General features: G+C 48.2%; 1 protein-coding gene across 6 annotated transcripts; it reads left to right on the top strand.

Moving 5' to 3' along the window:
• Nucleotides 1-429: 429 nt before the first annotated feature.
• On the top strand, nt 430-19,703 carry C2CD2L (C2CD2 like; the record flags this gene model as incomplete). Of its 6 annotated transcripts, none has more annotated exons than XM_083878209.1 (15): nt 430-537; nt 805-1,376; nt 3,255-3,350; nt 3,729-3,848; nt 5,710-5,820; nt 6,681-6,797; nt 7,418-7,535; nt 7,695-7,818; nt 8,351-8,415; nt 8,989-9,116; nt 9,415-9,586; nt 10,956-11,057; nt 11,694-11,827; nt 12,319-12,607; nt 14,016-19,703. In XM_083878209.1, the coding sequence occupies 13 exons, from the start codon at nt 3,348-3,350 to the stop codon at nt 14,234-14,236; spliced, it is 1,704 nt and encodes a 567-aa protein (XP_083734335.1). In that variant the 3' UTR covers nt 14,237-19,703. The 6 variants fall into 6 exon arrangements, with proteins under 6 accessions (XP_083734335.1, XP_083734333.1, XP_083734334.1 ...); XM_083878206.1 differs by lacking the exons at nt 430-537; nt 805-1,376 and adding an exon at nt 1,646-1,891 and having other exon boundaries at nt 6,684-6,797; nt 14,016-14,204; nt 14,737-19,703; XM_083878207.1 differs by lacking the exon at nt 805-1,376 and having other exon boundaries at nt 436-537.
• Between the last annotated feature and the right edge of the window lie 287 nt (nt 19,704-19,990).

Below are 19,990 nucleotides of genomic sequence, written 5' to 3'. Positions count from 1 at the left end.
CGCGGAGCGAGGCCGGCGGGGGGCGCTGCCCACCGCCTTCCCGGCCGGGTGCTACGCGAGCGGCGCCGGATGCGCGGGGCCCTCGCGGCCTATCGGGGGCGGGGGCGCCATCTTTGGCCCTGGCATGAGCTTCCTGTGGGCACGGAGCTCTACTCGCACGATGGCCGGGATCGGTAGCGGTTTCAGCCGCGCTGAGGGCGTGTGGAGGCGCCTGTCCCCGGTGCTAAGGTCTGCGGTGCTCCTCCTCTTCCGCGGGGTTCCTCCGAAACTCTGCGCCGGGAGCAGCACTCACCCGGGGACGGCCACGCCACGGACTCCGCCCCGCAATGCCCGCAACCGCCATGGCCACTTTGGCTCTTCTTCCCCCCCCCCTTTTCCAGGTACGTCACTTCCTCCCATGCGGGGAGCCGGTGAGTCTCAGTGGAGGGCGGGCGGCCGGGACCGCGGCAGTGCTGAATGACCGACAGCTCCGCCCGCCTCCCAGCTGGAACCGCCTTTTGCCCGGGTCTGGCGAGTGGCGCTTGCGAGCGGCTGCGGGTGAGCCCCTGTCAGCGCAGTCACTGCCGGCCAGCGAGTCATGCTACCGGGGTGCAAGAATGCACGAGAGAGGAGAAGTGATAGGCCGTCGGGTTCGTTTCCCCACGTGTTTCCTCAGATGTCGGGAAGATTCAGTAAAATACCTTAATGGAGATTTTGGGTTGTCAGGGAATCCGTAACTGCTGTTGGGCCCTTGGGGCATTTTTAGGGGGTGGGGAGGGGAAGGCAGGATAGACTCAGTGTCCATTCACTGTTCTGTTCATTCAGGTGTGAGCCGATGTGCAGAGAGGAGACGCAGCAGAAAGTCCGGTAGCAGAAGAACATTTACATGCCCTGCACCTGGTGTGGCAACCTGAAATGGTTTCTGATGGCTTTATCTGATTTTTTTGATGGCTTTATGGCCGCCTAGGGAGCTGCTGCTGTGTTGAGAGGCCACCTCTGCTCTGCTGTCTGTTGAACATATGCAAAACTGATTTTGTAGACTTTAAATTAACTTTGAGGCAGGCACATGGTAGTGCCGGGGAGGAAAGCATAGCACAGTGGTGCAGGGTCGCACGTCTAGCCAGAGGCCGCTGCTACTTTGGGTTGTGACTGTCGGGAGGTGACCAAAACTCGTGTTACTTGCCCTCCACGGCGAGAGTGGCACAATCGGGAGCAGACGAACGGAAAGGTTCCGCCTTGCCTGGTGTGTCCTACGCGTCTAGTGGGAACGGGGTAGTGACTCCCAGCAGAAAAACGTGTGAGGAGAAAAGCGTCGTTAATCGGAGCTCGCAAAGCCGGTGGAGAGCTGGGCTTTCAGATCGCGGTTGTGCTCCTATTTCAGTCCCACAGAAGAGAAGGTTCGCAGCAGTAGCCGTGAGATTTCCCGGCCGTTCCGACCGGGTGCCACAAGCCTGCCCGCAGGCACGGGGCGGAGCAGCGGGCGGCTCCGCCGGGCCGCGGGGGGCGCGCGCGTTTCGCCGCGCCGGAAGGAAAGAGGCGGCGGCGGGTGCGCGTGCGGTGCCGCGGGGCTGCGGCGGGGCCACGTGCACCCGGTACCGCGAGCCGGGCAGAGCCGCAGCTCACCCGCCATGCCCGACGCGCCGCCGTGATTCCCGCTCACCGTGCCATGGGGCCGGACCTGGGCTGGGCCGCGCTGGTGCTGCTCTTCGCCGCCTCGCTGCTCACCGTGGCGGCCTGGCTGCTGCAGTACTGGCGGTCCACGGCCTTGCGAGCGCTACGGCGTCGCGGAGCGGCGGCGGAGGAGGCCGGGGCCCGGGCGCTGTTTGCGGCGCTTCTCGCCCTCAGGTCCCTACGGGAGCAGTGGCAGCGAGCTTGGGTGCGAGCTCTCAACAGCCAGGCGCGCCGGCACGGGGTACGGTCGGGCACGAGCGGGGGAGCGCGGGGAGCGGCAGCGAGGTGAGGCGGGCCCACCCGCCTGCTCTTCGTTCGCGGGTGCCGGGACAGCGCTTCCTCGCAGGGCGCTCCGGCCGGAGGAGCCGTTAGGCATCGGGAGCCAGGCGGACGGCTCAGTTCGGCCTGCTGCGGTGTGCGAGAGCGAAAAGGGCGGAGTGGGTTACCGCGCGTCGTTTAATGCGGGTTCGGGCAATAGTGTAGTCATTCTGATGTTTCCACAGCAATCTCTATGAAATTTTCTTGTATTTTTAATCTCCTAGTATTGCCATTGTATTATCTGTGGTTTTGAAGTTCACGAAGGAGAGTTTGCCTTGGTGATCCCATATGAAAATAATTGTATTATAGCTTGTGTAGCCTGCAAGGCAAGGACTTAATGCCCACAGAAATTGTGGTCCAAAGCAGTCCAAAGTTTATTGCAATCTCTTTTTTTTTTTTTTTTTTTTTTTTTTTTTTTTTTTTTTTTTTTTTCTGTCGTGTGAGTGGGAAGGAGTTGCTGTTTTGTTAAGTTGTATAGGAAAATCAAGGGCTAAAAAAGGTAAGCACAAAGCTAATGCTATTTGAAGAAAAAGCAGTTAAAGTCTTGACTTGTGTTTGGGTTTTCCAGCAAGATAGGAAAAGTATCTCCCTTTTTGACAAAGCGATAAATTCTAGGCTGAATTCAGTGTGAAGTGCCTTCCCTCACTGGGCTTAGTGCTTCCCCACTTCTGTAGAAACTCACCCTCTGCTTCCGTGCCCCTCTTTATCACAATACAATAGAAATCGTGTCAAAGTTTCATCAGTTTCTCGTATCCGATACGCTGTTCTTTTCTCACATGTGGGATTACTGAGATTCTCAAAAAATTACTTGAATGTATTAAGTTCCAGAATTTAGGACTCTTGTAAAGGGAAGATTAGCCAGTGGCTGAATTGACATGGAGGCCTCTGGAGGGCCACACTTCATTTTCTCCTCCGGCTGCTTCTTGTCTGGAGCATGTCCACTCAGAAAGCAGACATACTTTCTAAACCCTAAAAGCTGTTCTCTGTAAGTGGGATCTGGCAGTTATCCTGGAGGACTTTGTTTTATGTGAGATTCTAGATGAGATTTTACTTTTCTGGAGGTGCTTGTATCTGTTTGTGAATTCAAGCTTTAACTGAACACCTTGCTTCCTCTCTCTGTATGGACAAGCTGAGGTGGGTAGAATTACAGTGTGCGATAGTTCTGGGTCCTGACCAGGTTTGTGAAAACAGACTGGAGTGTCTCTGGGTCCCCACATAATTCATCCTCTTTGAAACTATCTTCATGCCTCTGACTACTGGGAACTAATAGAGTTCTCTCTTTGCAGAGTTCGGTACAGATCACATTTGAAGAGGGTCCTCAGTTACCACAAGCTGCAAATATAAGTTGCGTGACATGCAAGGGACAGTCAGACCACAGCATGGTAAGGCTTTGCTGTTCTGAATTGTACACTGTGGTGTTACTCCATTGATGGTGTGTTCTACAGGGACTGCTGAGGCCTTTGTGATGAAGATGGTGGAACCAGGGAGGTTTTGGGTGAGGTCTGTTTGGAGTCCTGTCTCCTGTTTGGAGGCTCTGGAGCTGCGCATCGGTGAGCTCTGTGAGAGAACATGTGTTGGTGGAGCCAGGGTGTATGAATACTGAACCCAAACATCAGGGTCCTACTGTGGAGAGCAGAAGAGAGTTCTCGTTCACAGCACAGGGTCTGAAGTGGTGGGTTTGCAGCGAACTTGGAACTTGGTGAGAATAACATGCTTGCCTCTTGCCAGGATATAAACTCCTCTTTTCCTTTTCTTTTTAGGTGCTGTGCTGCCATCTGTCAGCTGAAGCTGTGAAATTCCCTGTCTCTGTTACTCAGCAGTCCCCAGTTGCTGTTTCTGTGGACACCTACCATGTCACTTTGGCTGTGCTGCAGGCTCAGGTAAGGGTTATGAGAAGTTAGATGTTGACTTTACTCCTCTATCTAGTCCCAGGCTGATCGAGGAAGGAGGACCTGTTTCAGTGCAAATAAAGGCCTCGTCAGGCTGGAAGAAGCAGTGTGCAGTCACTTAACATTTGGTGAAGTGGCAAATACTTCCCATCTGCATGCCAAATTTTTTTTCTGGGTCTTCGTCTGCAGATTTTGGCTATGAAATGTAGCTGTAAGAAATTCCAGAGCATTTTGGGATATGGCAGCATTCTATACTGTGCTTTTAAGTGGATATTTAAGAAGCGAGAATTCAATTCCCCTTGTGGCATAATGGAAGGGGAAAGGTATGTCCTGTGGATATGTAAAAGTATGGTGTCCTGGTGGTGGATGTGAAAAAGAAATCTATGGTGAGGAGTAATTTGTGCGTCAGCTCCTCTCATTACATTCACAAGAGCACGATACAGCTTTTTCTGTGTGTTGAATATCAGAGATGCTTGTTCTAGCAAAGAAGCTCTGAAATCACAATGGGTGGCAACTCCATAGTTACTTTCTGTCTGGATTCGATTCTCTGGAATGTGCTTTTGTTTCCATCATGATGAAGGACATGACGCTGGAGATGGTATCTTGCTTAGAGGCAGTGTGCTCATATGTGCACCGAAAAAAAAAAAAATAGAGATAATGTCAAAACTAGAAGTAACTCAGTGGTAGCAGAAGCCAATCCCATGCTGTTGCAGGCAGTTTAAAGCTTTTTCTGGAACCCTTTTGCTCTCAGAAGCTTTATTACAGTTTTCAGCCTACTTTTATCAGGCCATTTCAGTTCAATTTTGGACCTCTGTTCTGTGGTTATCTCCTCCAGCGAGCTCTCTCTTTAGCATGTAGTGTGCCTGCTGCCAATCTAGTTACGGGCATCAACTGCAGTTGCTTTTGATTTCTGAAAAGTTCCCTTTTTCACCTTTCATCCAATTGCTCCCCTACTCACTGGCGTTTTCTAGGTCTCCTTGTCTGCACTTGGTGAAGTTTTGGGTTCGTTGTTAGTGTAATGAGTTGCATGTGGTATTCTAATCGAAGTCTTGCTGCTGCTGCTTTATGAAGTGCTGGTTAGATTACCACATGCCAGCCTGTGTTTTGGAATACTTGAAGTATTGTGTTCCCAATTGTGCCTTGTCTATTCTGTACGCCTCTTGTTGGTTACTTTCATGGCCACTGAGTCTCATATCTGTTGCTTTTGTCCTTCTGTGTTGTTGGTAAATGTCAACCTGGCAATTAAGAACTATGACAAATTTCATTATCCAGTTTTTATCAGAGCTCTCAGGTCAGTTTAGTTCCTTTGTGGTTTTGCCTTTGTCTGTCACATTAATGATGCTTTTATGGGTACATGGGTGTGCAACTTTTTAACTAACTTCAGCTATAATATGGGATGGTGTACAGTCTGGTTTGTTGTTGCAAACCCAGATGTTGTTTCAACCTTAGGATCATCTCCTAGAGATACATTGGTAACTTATAAATGGTTGTGCTTACATTTGGCAATGGCTAATTGATGTAGCACAGTAAATATCCTATGTGTTGGTGCCCAGTTGGGCACTTTTGGATTGTACTGTAGGCTTTTTCTTTAGAAAAATAAATAATGGATCATTTTTCCCACTGATGATGCCTGGGCATCCAAGAGCAGTGAGGAAGCCAGATCTCGCTATAGAACATTGAGGCTTCTGCAGCTGCCTCATCCTGTAGGCCTGGGAGCACTTGTGTTCTTATGTTCTGTTTTTTACTGTCACACTGGTGTGTGGGCCTTTCAATTGCTAAATTTGGAATGGGGCAAAAATTACCTAATGTAAACAGAAACTGTTTCCGACTTTGAATATTTGTTCTGGGCCAGGTGGAGATCCACTTGGAGGAGATACAGAATGAGGGTCTCCTGGTGTCATGGACATTCAAAGGCAGACCAGACTTGGACCTTTTGGTTCTTCCACGACTTGAGCTTTCTGAGGTAAGTGGAGGCTAACAGTAGGAGGCTGACCGTGAGTAGAGGAAGGGAGGAAGGGGCAGAAACAGCTAGAAGGCAGGCTGCTGTGGAGGAGGGTTGGCAACTCACTGCCATGGCCTTTTAGGGCAGTGGAAAGGATTCTTTCATCCTGGAATCAATACTAGCTCAGATGTGTCAACAGTATCCTCAGGAGGGCTTAAGTGGTACCAGTATCTATTGAAGGCTTTCTATCTATGTTGGTTCCTCCTGCTGTTGTCCAATGTAGAGCTGCAAAACAAGCTGGGTTGCCGCTCTTTCTTTGTGTGAGGTGGCGTATGTTTGTTGTTATTGTGTTGGCTCGGTTTTTTGGGTTAAGTTTGGTTGGGTTTTTTTGAAGGGATTAATTACGATTTAAGAGATTAATGTAGAGAATCCCTAGGTTAGAGGTTTAACGAACAGAATGTGGATGTGCTTGCATTTCGATGATCCAAATAGCTTGGTTGATTTGTTGTTTTATTGAGACCTTTGTTACTTTATCCTGAGTAGACATAGGAATTTGGTTGTTTTCTCAAAAGTGTGATGGCACCATCTCCTGAGGTGGTGAGCATGTGACAAACTCTAAAAGCTATATTGTAAAAATTTACACCAGATAAACTACAGAAGTAGAGGCTTAGTTTGTCTCATTTAGAAAGCTTGTGTTTGCTTGCAGCTGCTACACAGAAGCTTTAAGCACTGAGGACAGTGAGCATGGAATATGGGAAGAGTATCTGGGAGGTTATTACTGGGAGAATGACTGTGTAGCATATTAGAGGCTTGAGACACAGCTGGAGCTGTGTGTACTTTCTTTTATGACTTTCCTGCATTTCCTCTTGATCTACGGAGAGAAGGATGAAGGGAGAGTGGATCTGTCCACTATAAAGGATCTGATCGAGGATACCATTGTCAGCACGAAGCCAGCTATGATGGTGAATTTGATGGCCTACATCACTGGAGCCAGTGCAGTAAGTCACTCTTCTCGTGTCGTTCTTGTGCCTCAAACACAGGCCCCAAGATGCTTTTGAGGGCTGAGGCTCAGGTGGGAATCCGAGGGTTGAGTTTCACTTCTGAGCAACTGTGAATCCTGGCCTGCACTGTCATCGGAGTTTGGGTACTGCAACATGGTGCGTAGGGATAAATAGAAATTGCTCCCAAGGGCAACTCCTTCCACCTTTTTTCTTGAATGCTGATTGTTGGTCATGTACTTGTGAAGCTAGACTGCCTGAGGTACATCTCTCTTTCGGCAGTCACCCTTGCTCTGAACACCAAGGTTCTATCCAGGACAGCCTTTGCAGGCAGGGAATGGGCCATGGTTTGTCGTCTTCAGTTGACCATCTGGTAGCCAGCTTGTGCTTGTGCTTCCCTCTCTCCTTTTCTGTCTGCCTTAAACTTCCCATCTGAAATAACAAGGGCCCGCTGGAGGTCAGTAGCTTTGGAAACCTGCAGCATCTCTTGATGGCTTTTACTGATATTCCCCTGTGTTGGTATGAGGAGCTACTTAACAGATACAAGGACAATGCGTCTTGCTGCTGTCTGCTGGCGAGTGAAGGATAAAGGTACTGGTCTCACTCTCATCATTCCTCAGGTACCCAGCAATAAGTTGACTCGAGAGTCCCCATCTGGAGTAGCAGCAGCCCCTCTGGGTTCTAAGCTGTTGCTCCGAAATCTTCGAGTGCTGAACTTGGGCTGCCAGGGGAATGCAGGTAAGTGTGAAAACATTGTCGATCCACAGGGGCAAGCATGCAGGTGGCGAGATTGGAGCGAGTGGATGTTTTGAGTGGGTTTGAATGGAAAAAAGGAGCATGTGCCTGCCGAACCTCTGGTTGATAAATGCACATATGCCCTCTGTCTCTCTGTTGCAGGAGTTGGGGAGATACGCTGTGTGGCAGAGCTAGACAGCCCCCCACAGCAGAAGTGGACCAGGCCAATCACAGGTGGCAGTGGCAGTGCTGCAGGAGAGATGGAGTGGAATGATGAGTTCTTTCTGTAAGTGTCTGCTCTCCTTCTGGCTGGCACAGTGTAGGTGGACTGGCACAGTCTCCGGGTATCGTTACCATGATGTAACTGATGTGCATGGTATAGAGGTGAAGTCTGCACCATGGGGCAGTGTCTGTTTGTGCTGCCCCGTGCTGGACTTCTTATTCTGGCATTTGGCCCCAGCTTGCATACATATTTCTTGCATCTCTGGATAGTCTGTGTTTTAACTGAGTGGGCAGAAATGCTGATTGTAGGTGCAGCAGGTACAATAGAGCTGTAGCATAAACAGCCTTCCAGAGGTATTGCCCTCTCAACTTCCACTGGCTGTTTTCACAGCTCTGCAGGGTACACAAACCAGAGTTCTCATTTGTGTAGTTTGGTGCTCTAGTTGTGTCCTCCACAGTAGTGCATGCTGCTGAAACTTTGGAGAGGATGATGAGGTGTGTGAGATTTAGGGAGGGAAGATACTGAATGAGGTTGTTTGCTCCACGGTCACTGAAAAAAAGAGTGCCTAACACCAGCTCGTCTTTGGTTTCAACAGGGAGTTGGGACCTAAAAGCAAAGAACTGAAACTACAGGTCCTGGGGAACAGCGCCGGAGGAGCAAGTGAGTATGAACAGCTAGAAGATGGGTTGTAAGATGGGGAGGCAAAAATGCCTAAGAGACTCACTCTGCTTTAAGCTCTGTCAGTACATGTGATGACTTCTGCAAAGGATTTTTCATATTTAGCTTTATGTGAGCTTCTGCGACTGTGTGAAGTAACTCTGGGCTCTGTTCTTCTCACCGAAACGGTCTGGATCTGACCTTGAATCAGGAGGTTCCTGTGGCCTGCCCGTCTGCATTCTGAAGTAGGGAGAGGCATGTGGGATTTTCCTTCCTGTGTTAGGAGAGTTTTGCATAAGGCTCTTAACTGTTCTTTTGTACTCACTCAGGGACTAACTGCAGCATCTATTTTTGATGGAGGCTGCACAGTAGTCACCTTTTTAAGGGAGTTTCCTGAATTGTTGAAGAGGAGCGCTGCCTGCACCTTCTCCCTTTTGAACTTAGGAAGTTAGTGGAGTTGTGGGTATCTGTTGTGTTGGCCCACAGACTGCTTCCCAAAGGCATAGATTACCTTGGAGATGTCTGAGGTGCTAAGGTCATGTGAAGTGTTTAATTTTTCACTCTTTCTTCTTGCAGACGTGCTGCTGGCATATGCCACACTTTCGATAGATTCTTTGGGCAAGCAACCATCTGGGAGACAGGTCTGCTCACTGGCCCCAGGAGCTGGACAGTCACTGACAGCTAAAGCTACCATTACATTGGAGGTGAGCTTATGACCCCACAAGCTGTGCATGCATGTGTGCTTCGGAAGCATTCACGTGAGCCTCTAGCTAGAGACGCATGTTTGGGCCTGAGTTTGGCACAGAGGACTAGCAGACTCTTATGCCGTGGAGGGGTGGATGTCACCTGACCCTCGGTCCCTGAAGCCTCCCGCTGTTGAACTGATACTGTGCTGAGGATGGCTCCTTGGTGCCCAGAGCCCTAGCTTTTGTTGCCCAAACATGCCTGCCTTTCCATCTGGGAAGAAGAGCGCCTCTCTGAGCAGCACCTTATTCTTTATAGCTGCTGTTCCAAGAGTGTCCTGCATCTTTGAATGCTCCGCAAGCCACGTCTCTGCGAACCAGCATCACCCCCACTAAGAAGGTGGAGATGGACCGGACCATCATGCCTGATGGCACGATTGTGACTACTGTCACCACAATTCAGTCCCGGCCCAAGGCAGACTGCAAACTGGGTGAGGCTGTGCAGCAGTAAGTGTATTGTACAGGTGGCTCCTATGACAGCACAGACTTAGCTGCAATATTCCTATGGCTGCTCATAAAGACAGTAGCGAAACCGTTTAGCCATCACATCTGGTTATTGCAGACTCACGCTTTACATATTGCTTTTGGTGTGTGGGTCAGAACACGGGCATCCTTGCTGTTCCCCTAGTGTCTTCGTGGCAGGCTGGAAACTCTTGTGTAGCGCTAGGGGAGAGAATTGGTGCAGCTCTGTGTCTGGGAGGAGGTGAGGGAGGGATGAGCCTCTCGCATACCCTTTTGGTGGTGGGAGGTCTAATGGATATGTTGCCACGTAACCTTTGCGTGATGTCAGGCTAAGTGTTTAGCCATGCTTTCTCTAGTTTCTCCACTGCTAAAGAAGTTATGCTGAACATACTGAATGTGGAGCCAGGAGCACATTGACCTGGCTTACTAGGGGTTGTTGCTGCTTGTGATCTGGCATCCTGGTGAATGTGGTGCTGGATATTCCAAGAGTTGGGGCTGGGAAGTGCTACAAATGAGATGTTGCTGTGCGTCTGCTTCACAGGACTGCAGCCCAGAAAGGCAACCATATCCTGGGCTGCATCAAAAGAAGTGTGGCCAGCAGGTCAAGAGAGGTGATTCTCTCCCTCTGCTCTGCTCTTGTGAGACTCCATCTTGAGTACTGTGTCCAGCCAGCCTTATGGCCCCCCAACACATTAAAGAATGGACCTGTTGGAGTGAGTCCAGAGGAGGACCACTAAGCTAGTCACATACCTGGAACACTCCCTGTGAAAAAAGGCTGAGAGAGTTGGAGCTGTTTAGGCTAGAGAAGAGAAGGCTCTGGGGAGACATTACAGCAAGCAGCCTTCCAGTACCTAAAACAGGGCTTACATGAAGGCTGAAGAGGGATTTTTTTTACAAAGGCATGCAATGATAAAGGCAAGGGGGAATGGCTTTAAGCTGAAGGAGGGTAGATTTATATTAGCCATTAGGAAGAAATTTTTCCTTTGAGGGTGCTGAGACACTGGCATGGGTTGCCCAGGGAAAGCTGTAGCTCCCCCATTCCTGGAAGTGTTCAAGACCAGGCTGAAGAGGGCTTGGAGCAACCTGGTCTAATGGCAGTCCGGAACTAAGTGGTCTTTAAGGTCCCTTCCGACCCAAACCATTCTGCCACTCTGATTTTTTCCCAGTAGGCTTCTTACTGCTTTGTTGCCACAAAGCCTTACAGAGCTGCTGTGCGGACTCTCCGAATGCTCACTTAAGACATTTTGGGTTTGTGTGTAGGAGGTGCAATATTGATAGCACAGTTGTGTAAGCTTCGTTTCCACTTACTGGTATCTCGGTGTCTCTTTTCCTGCGAAGAGTCACCATCAAGGTCGCCTTCCAAAGTGGAAGTGACTGAAAAGAAGACAACAGTGCTCTTGGAGACCAGCTGTCCTCACGGCCACTTGCCCAGCAGTAGCTGTAAGTGCTTGGAAATTTGAAGCTTTTACTGAAGTAACTTGTCTTCCTTAGCCTGTTTTAGAAGTGGCAGTCTGAGTTTAGTTCCCTGAACTCGCTTGCATTTTCTGCTTCAGAGAATGTTAGAGTGCCTGAGTGAAGGTGGAGGAAGAAGGCTGGTGGTGGTGGTGTGGGCAGGTAAAAGACATTCCCCTTCGACTGTTCAGTCAGTGACTATGAGTGTTTCCTTGCTTGACAAGAACTTTCCAGGCTATCTGGACCCGAAGTGCTTTGCTCAGCCTGCACCTGGGGCTCTGATGGTGTATGGAACAGAGCACTGCAGTCATTTTGACAATTTGCTGCCAAAGCAAACTATTGGGAGTCTTTGGAAGTCTTTTTTTTTTTTTGGGGGGGGAGGAGTGTATTTTAATGGTATGCCTGGTGGGAAATGAAACTTTCCAGGTACCTGAAAAAGCCAAGAGCTAACTATACAGAGCTTCCGTCATTTTGTTTATTTGGACGAGTCTGTCATAAACTCTGGGGGGGAAACTATATTTGTGTGGATGTAAGTTGCCTATTGCAAGCATTGCGGTCAGCAAATGACCTTTTGCCTCTGCTGAAAGTTGCTTCTCCAAGCATTGGTATTTTTCTTGTGCTCAGGGGATAGCCATATGCCCAATGACTTGGATCCGGTGGCTGAGACGGCAATCAGGCAGCTAACTGAGACGAATAACAAGACCACCAAGAAGACACCAACAAAACGTAGTACGCTGATCATCTCAGGAGTGTCCAAGGTCTCTGATAGTTAGGAGCTGCATTTCCAGTCTGGGAGTTTTTTTTTAGGGATGTGTGCGTGAAACTAACCTGTCCTGTAGGGACCAGTGTGGGAAGGTTCCAGCAGAGATGACTGGCTCATTGGAAGCCTTTTGCTGCTTCCCAGTGAGCATTAAAAGATACCTTGCCAGTTTGCAGGGTGGCTACCAGTGGGAGTTCACAACGGGCAGCTGCAGAAAGGGATGTGGCTGCCAGAACTGGTTTTGGACCTTGTGGAGAATATAAGGAATTCTCCCTGAACTTGGCTGTGAGGGATGTGCAGCAGAATGCTTTGTAATCAGCCACATTCCAGTATATTTCAGCCAAAGAGTGACAATTGTCCATCGGTGTCATCTAGCACTGATGATCTGGACTGGGCCACCTGTACATAGGTGTAGATGGAAGTAGGGGGATAAATGCAATTCTTTTGATCCTCTCTTTGTATCTATCTGCCCCTCTAACCACCCTTCAGGTACCTATTGCTCAAGACGAAATGGCACTTTCTCTGGGTTATACTGCATCCCTGGAGGCCACAGCGTATGGGGACTCTGAGGCAGAGGGCACAGCAGAGGGCAGAGGGATACGTGATTCTACTGAATTGTCACAGCAACTGGAAGTGTTGCCATTGGGACAAAGGGACAGTCAGGACCTGGATGAGACAACACGATCAGACATCTCTGAAAGACCATCTGTGGAAGATGTTGAGTCTGAAACTGGCTCCACGGGAGCCCTTGAGACAAGGAGCTTGAAAGATCACAAAGGTAAGGATGAACTGTTAGGTAGGGTAGCTAACATGAGCCTGTAACGTTAGCGCTGCATGAGGACAAAGTGACATTCAGCTTCCCCAAGCATGGGGTCTGCAGCCACCTTTCAGCATAGCTAAGAGCAGCTTCTGATGGAGCCTGGAAGAGCCTGCCTTTCTCTTGTGGTTTTACCACTGGAGCGATTTGAAATGCTTTCATTTATAGGTGTCTGATTCCTATAGCTTTTTAAATTTCTATGCTCTCTGTGGAGCCTGTGTGTTACAGAGAACCCCTTTTCTCTCCCTGGTCTCCAGGTCCACAGATCAGGTGCGTCTCCGTAAAAAATGATTCATGCTCTGAATTTGGCCACCTTTGGTGTGGGCGTGGAGGCTGCTCAGCAATGTGGATTGTATGGGCCTTGATTGCCCTCCTTCTTTCTCTGTTAGGATCGAAGCAACTAGTGCCTCTGATCTGTCATGCAGTAAGATGTCCACACAAACTCATGTCTTTTAAATGATGGAGTGTGCTGTTCCAACCTAGCTGCTGTCCTGGCCCTTCCACACATTTGTCAGTTAGGTGGATGGTGCGCCTTGGATTTTTCTGCTACCAACTTATGTAAGGAAATGCAAATCGAAATCTTGATTACTCAGAGTATTAGAGTGGGACAGTTTTGGGGAGTTGAACGATGTTACAACCAGGAATGGTTTGAGCTGTGGAGGCCCCTTTTTTGCAAGTCAGTGGGTAGAAGGATGTGCAACCCAGACTCTTGAGAGAGCTGGGGGAAGAGAGGAAAAATGGAAAGCAAGCCCCCTCTGTAGGAAATACCGTTGTAGTGTTGTATGGTGTGCAGGTTTTGGATGTCTTTCTGATCCATTTGAGGTTGAAAGCAATCGGCGTCTCCATCTTCTCCTGCTTGTGGGAGTCATAAGGAGCTATTGGCATTATTTACTTCCAGACTGGGCACATCACGAAAGCACAGGAGTTGTTCCAGCCAGTAGATGACAAAGTTAATCCCTGTGCCCTTGAGACAGGCCAATCTGAGAGGCCTTTTCCCTCTTGTATATTCCTCTCAGGGTCTTCAAGGTTCAGGTGATCTCACTTGTTTTCCATCCATATAAGTGTTGTCTTTCATTTAAAATGCTGGATGCTTCCACTGAGGGGAGGACGTTGTGTAAAAGGAAGCTTATGCAGAGGGGATGTGGGATGAAATGTTTAGTGAGGCAGCTTGTTGGTGTTGCAGTATGTCATGAACTGTGAGACTTTCCTTGTGTTTGGAAGCTGGGATTAGCTGACCAGCTGTGTACTTCTGTGTCTCAGTGCGGAAGAGGGCTGCTGCGTATCTGAGAATGGCTGGGTGTGTTACTGTCCCTGAAACTTGCCACTGCGGGACACTATCATGGTTTCTGTCTCCTTCCTGTCTCCACAGTTAGCTTTCTTCGGAGCGGTACCAAGCTCATTTTCCGGAGGAGGAGCAAGCAGAAGGAAGTGGGCCTGAGCCAGTCACATGATGACTTGTCCAATGTCACTGCCAACTCCACCACTAGAAAGAAAACTGGTAGCTTCTCTCACCGCCTCATCAAACGCTTCTCCTTCAAGTCTAAATCCAAACCCAAAGGTAGTGACCACACATCAGCTAGTGAGAACTGAGGGAGGGAGAAGCCCATTGGAAAGATTTCTCAGAGATTGTTTTCTAGTCTCTTGTCTTCCCACTCCATGGTATCTGTGACTTGCTGTCCAGTTCTTTCCAACTTTGGCTGAGGGAAGACGCCCCAGTGCTTTACACCATTTGGGGAGTGGAGGTGGCAAACCTGAGACTAAGGCTGTTTGTCTGCCTTGGCTTAGCCTTCTCTGCTTGTTGCACTCCACTGTGCTCTCCGAGAAAATGCAGGTGGTGTGCTAATCCTCCCGGGTGTCCCAGGAACTGCAGAAGTGACTCCATGCATGTAGCCGTCTGGCATCATCAGGTGCCTTACGGAAACGGGGGGCAGGTCTCTCAAGTGGCAACTTTCAGAGTTAAAATCAAGAGACTATTGGGTTAGTTACAGTGCCGAGAAGTGTGGGATGTAACCTCACTCAGCTCTTCTTGTGACAGAGAATGATGCAGTCACTGTTGATTGAAACACTGTTATTGCTTGTGCTTGGTGCAGAGTCCGTAATCTGAGGTGCGCTGCAGGGTGATGCATTCCTAGGCTGTGAGCTGTCAGAAAACAGCTGTCAGCTGTCAGAGTTGTGGTCCTCCATCTGGCTCTGCCATTGGAACAGTCTCTGGTTTGGAGAGCACTGAGGAACCCCTGTTTTCTGTGCTGTGTTGAAGGAAGAAGTCTCTAAGAAGAAGGAAGTTTTATCCACTGCACAAGTTTTCGTAGAAGCCTGTGCCCTCGCAAGAATGCCTGGTCAGTGCTGTCAGTTCTGCCACCCTGTGCAGCCACCCCGTGACACAACACTCCTTCCACATCTGTGTTCTTGAACAGGGAAGGGCCTGTACTGAATGCACACACCAGCTGTTTCATGAGCAGATCCCGTACTCTTGGGGGTGGTTGGGGATGTTTCCAAAGGGCTGCCAGGCTGTCTTCTGGACCTGCCAAGCATCCAGTCTCGTGCTGTCACAGTTCTTGCGCCAAGGACTGGCACCATGCAGGAGATGTATGGCAAGGAATAAGGCAAAGAATATAGTGAAAGGCAGTCTAATGGGGAGCCTGAAGGCACATGGCAGAAAGAGGCAAAAGTTTGCATGTTGTCACTGTTGGGTTTCCTTTAGTAGAGGGAATCTGGATTGCTTTTGGTATTTCCTTTCTTCTTGCAAACACAATCCACCCCGTTGGAACAGAGGACATTTCTACAGCAGAGAGGTAGTTGCAGAGAGGGAGAGGTGTGCAGGGGAAAATAGAATCCCTGTGCAGGAGGAGACTGTCCTTCTAGAGAAACATCTGTCTGGTCTCATGACCTGTACACATTCTATCTATAATATCCCCAGGAGTTCCCTTCAGATAGTACATAACAATGCTCTTTGGAGAGACGCGCCTACTTTGTCAACATGCCTGGTTTGAGAGAAACCTCCTGCACTCCTGTGGGTTGTTGAGTTAAGGAGATGGGGCAGATGGGAGGAAAAACCTCACAGAAGAGCTATTTTCCAGGCCTGACTGGATTCTTGAGCTCTGCTCTTCCTTTAGAGTATCTCCTGTGATGGTGTCTGTTGCCCTCCCTTACGCAGGATGCTGCCAACTGAAAAAGCAGTTCTCTTGATGGTGCAGGTAAACTGTTTCTTGGAAGGACAAACCCCGACCTGCTGATACTGCTGGCATGTGCCATTTCCAAGGACTGGAAATGTGTTCGGTGTGCTGCAGCAAAAGGATTTACAGGTGGCTGTTTCTTGCATATTTGAACAGATGGGGAAGGCCAGCATTAACAACGGCTGTAATTGAAAGTGCCAGTGTGTGCTAGCAGGAGGGACTCTTGGCTGTTTTTCCTGCTGATTCCTCACATGATTGGGCATGTATGAATCTGAAAAATCGTATTGGTTCAGCAGATGGACCAGGAACCTCTACATCTGTTTTTTTTTCTGGGAGTCTTGCTTGTCCCCAAGCTCTGTCATGTCTTGTATCCTTTGTTTCTTTACTTGTCCACATGGCACTGTGGCTGTGTTTGCTCTTCAGATGTCAGAGAACTCACTGTTTCTCGCTGAGGATCATTTTCCTTGATGCAAGTGATTGATTTGCACTACAGTGCCATTTGGAACTTGGCCGTCTCTAGCTTGCATGTAGCAATCCAGCTGCTGGTTTCACATAGCCTTCTTTTGCAAGGTTGGTGCAGTGCTGTCACATGCAGTGCTGTCCTTCTGAGGCACACCCTTGTTCCCAAAGTCTCTCCCAAAGTTTGGTTTCTATTTGGTATTCTCTCTTGCACCGTCCCCTCTACGACTTGTAGCTATGACAGTAGTTTGTGTTCCATTTTTGGATTTTATTTATTCATTTTAACACCATTTCAAGATACTGAAACTTGAAGATTTGAACCCAGACAGCACAATTTCTCTGGTGGGAGGCTGTGAAGCCTTGCACTAGCTGGTGTGAGTGGAAGACCCTGTGGCTCTTCAGTTGTGGGTTAATCGAGGACCTGCTGTGAGTCTCCTTTGATGGTCCCGTGTTTTCTTCAAACTGTAAGAACAGCTTGGGCTGTCTTGGTTGTGGAGTGGCTGGAGGTGAACACTGAGGGTCACCAATGTTCTTTGAAGCCTGGGATCTGAGGCTCATGTACATGAGGAGGACTGTGAGGGCTAGCCAGTATTGTTGTTGTCAGTGTAGACTGGAGGCAGGAAAGGCAAGGTTTCTGTCTGACAAACACATACCTAGATTCTTGACCAGCATATTTTAGTCTGGCTTGGGGGAGGAGGTGATAGGAAAAAGAGTAAAACAGAAGCTTGAGTTACTCACCAGCATTGGGGACCCTTTCTAGCCATGTTAAATGGGCAGTTCCTGTCATATGTCTGTGGCTTTCCTGTTTTGTTCCTGGTCTGTTGGCTCCAGGCTGTGACTTGCAGTGGAGGTAGGGTTTTTGATTTTGAACTTGATGTAGTGGGAGACACCTGCATTCTATTTGGCAAAATGGATGGCACATGAGAAGCATGCCAGTAGGGGCATATCTTCCCTTGAATTTTTAGCAGTGTTTTTTACCACAGGCAATAAATTGTGCCTCAAATCTGTTTCTGGTTAAACAGCTTGCAAAGGAAAGGGGTGTTGTCAAGTGCTGACAGAGCACATCTCCAAACATTAGGTCCTGTCTGCTTGTGTTTCCTAGAGGAGATGTATTTTCTGATACTTTGTTGCTTCTCAAAGTCATACAGCATAGGAGTGGTATTGTAACTTTTTACCTTCTTTTAAATGTTCTCTGTAAGTGCAGACTATTTTTCAGGGTGTTTGGCAAAAGTGCTGTTTGAGGAACAGAGGGATAGCAGGGCATTGGTTTGTTGAGTGCATTGGAAATTTCTTGGTTCTAATACGCTCCTTATTAATCATGTTGAACTTTCCTCTTCTTACCTGAACAAAGCTTTCTTTCTGGCCTGCAGAGATGTTTCCATCCCCCAGGCAGTAGGTGCTGGTTTTGTTAGTCCTGACTATGAGACCACAGGTGGCTCTTCTGGTTTCTCAGAGCTTGAATGGTAATGAATCTGCCTCGTGGTGGAGGTGTGATTATTAGTGTGAGAAACAATTTGCCTATCCTAATCTTCTCAGGTGGAAAGAAAAGGTCGCATACAGTTTTGTTATCCAGAAGCTGCAAAGAAAAAGTCCCCAGGAATTTTCCTGCATGGAATGGCTGCTTTAAGAAACCTCTTTTCTATTTAATCCCCACTTGTGTTTCTGGCTTTAGGACAGAAGAAATGCTATTTGAAATCTGCTTTCCCTGTTTAACTTCTTCTACATACCTGTGCCCTTGCCTTGGTGCCGCTGTGGGCTCTGTGGCATTTCATAATGCCTGGGACCACAGAGTAAGTCCATGAGTGGCACAGGCCACCATCAAACTTTTTAAGCTCGAATGATCTGCAGTTGGCAGATTGTTGTCTCAGGGTAGGCTCACTTATTTGCACCTTGACCAAATATAGGGTGGAAGAGGAGCAGCAGAGCGGTGGGCTTGAATGCATGGAGGCTTCAACCTGCATATGAGGGCCTGCATTCCAGATAATATGTTTTGCTACTGGCTGCAGGAGCAGAACAGTGACTTGTAAATGAAGCCAAAGTAGGCATTGTTTTGGGATTGTTTTAGATTTTTGTTTGTTTGTGTTTGCTTGGAGGGTTTTTTGTTTATTAGGGGTTTCTTGTTTGTGGGTTTTGTATGTTTCCTATTTTGGCTGAAGAGATTTACTAGAATTTACCTATGCTGTGTATTTTTACTTCTCTGAAGAAAATAGATTTAGATTAGCTGTAAGTGTGCTTGTAAGTATATTTCTGTCTGGGTGCATCTTCTCCTTACGCTTAGGCAAGGCTGTTTAGGAGTCTCATCATCCACAAAGCCCTCGGTGTTGGCCCATGAGAGACATCCTTTTGAGTAAGTGGAAAACAGGCACAGGAAAAAATGAAGAGAACCTCAAAACCTCAGTGTTCTGAGGGCGCCATAGAATTTAGCACAATGGATGTCTGAGGCCAGAGGAATAGGGTGCATGGATGTGTATTTGCACATGCTTATAATTAGAGCATACTCTGCAAATGCCTATATTGGTAACGGTGCAATGTGACTGAGGACAACAGTGCTGATAAATGGGACAGGAGAGTGGCCATACCAGCTGCTTTGGCATTCATATCCATTTCTTGCACAGACTTCTGCAGGGGCAGATGTGAGCAAGCAGGTCCAATTCCTGCTTCTGTAAGCACCCTCATGCTGCTTATGCAATTGAGGGTGGGGTTTCAGGCAGCTTGACTGAAATGGGGGGAAGAGCGAGGGGAGACTGCTTGGGTGGGAGAGCAAGTTCACTGCAGGGGAATGTAATGAAAACTTCCAACCACAGGCACATGCTATTTCTAGACTAGAACTGGGTGTATGGCAAATGGTTTTGTTAAATTTTTTGGCATTAGTGCTGCAATAGCTTCTCTTGGGTCAGTGTTTGCTAAATCCACAGAGAAGTAATTTCTGGGTGGATGTGGAGATGCTTGAGTGTTTGGAGGGTTGTTGTTTGTAGTCTTTTTGCATTGTTCTCTCCATCCCACCTCCCCTACTGCAAGCTCACGGTGAGTCTCAGGGTAGAGTAACAGTCCCAGTGGTGGTCAAACTTCTGGCAAAGGTTGCTTGTGATATCGCAGCTCGTTCTACAGGCATGACCGCTCCACATCACCTTTCCTTGCTTTGTAAGGTACTGGACTAAATACCCACACGGAATTTGAATTAGCGCCCTCCTTGTGTGTGCTCTTTTGTACTTTGATGCTTCCGGTCTGGGTGGATTATTTTGACCTCACATTGTTCAGGTGGGAAAGAATTGGAACTGTGTAGCTAGTAATAATGAAAATAAAACTATGACTAAATTAAGTTCTTGCACCTTTGTAAATCTCAGAGAAGAATTCTATTGCTATATAATGGCTGAATCTGTTAATTTATTAAACCACATGAAAATTAAAACCTGAGTCTAACTTCATACCTGGTGTAGTGCTGTTTCTCTCCAACCTGTCTCCCCTAAATTCTCCCTCTCAAATGATGGCAAACGGTGTATACCCATGCAAGGGTCTGTAACACCCCAAAACGTTTAAATGTAAGAGGGTAAACCGAGGTTCCTTTACTCTGGGTTGGCACATAGGAGAAATACCTGCAGTGGAGGAGAAGGTAAATAGGGTATTATGAGAGGGGTTAGGTGGGGTCCTCCCAAAGAAGGGAGGCAAGCTGGGATTTAGATGTTATTCCTTTCTTTTATTTAAGGATTTTCCT

Source organism: Zosterops lateralis, assembly GCF_965231275.1.
Source record: "Zosterops lateralis genome assembly, chromosome: 25".
Classification (NCBI taxonomy): Eukaryota; Metazoa; Chordata; class Aves; order Passeriformes; family Zosteropidae; genus Zosterops; species Zosterops lateralis.
Note: the sequence above shows the minus strand (reverse complement) of the source record. Positions and strands in the feature narration are given on the sequence as shown.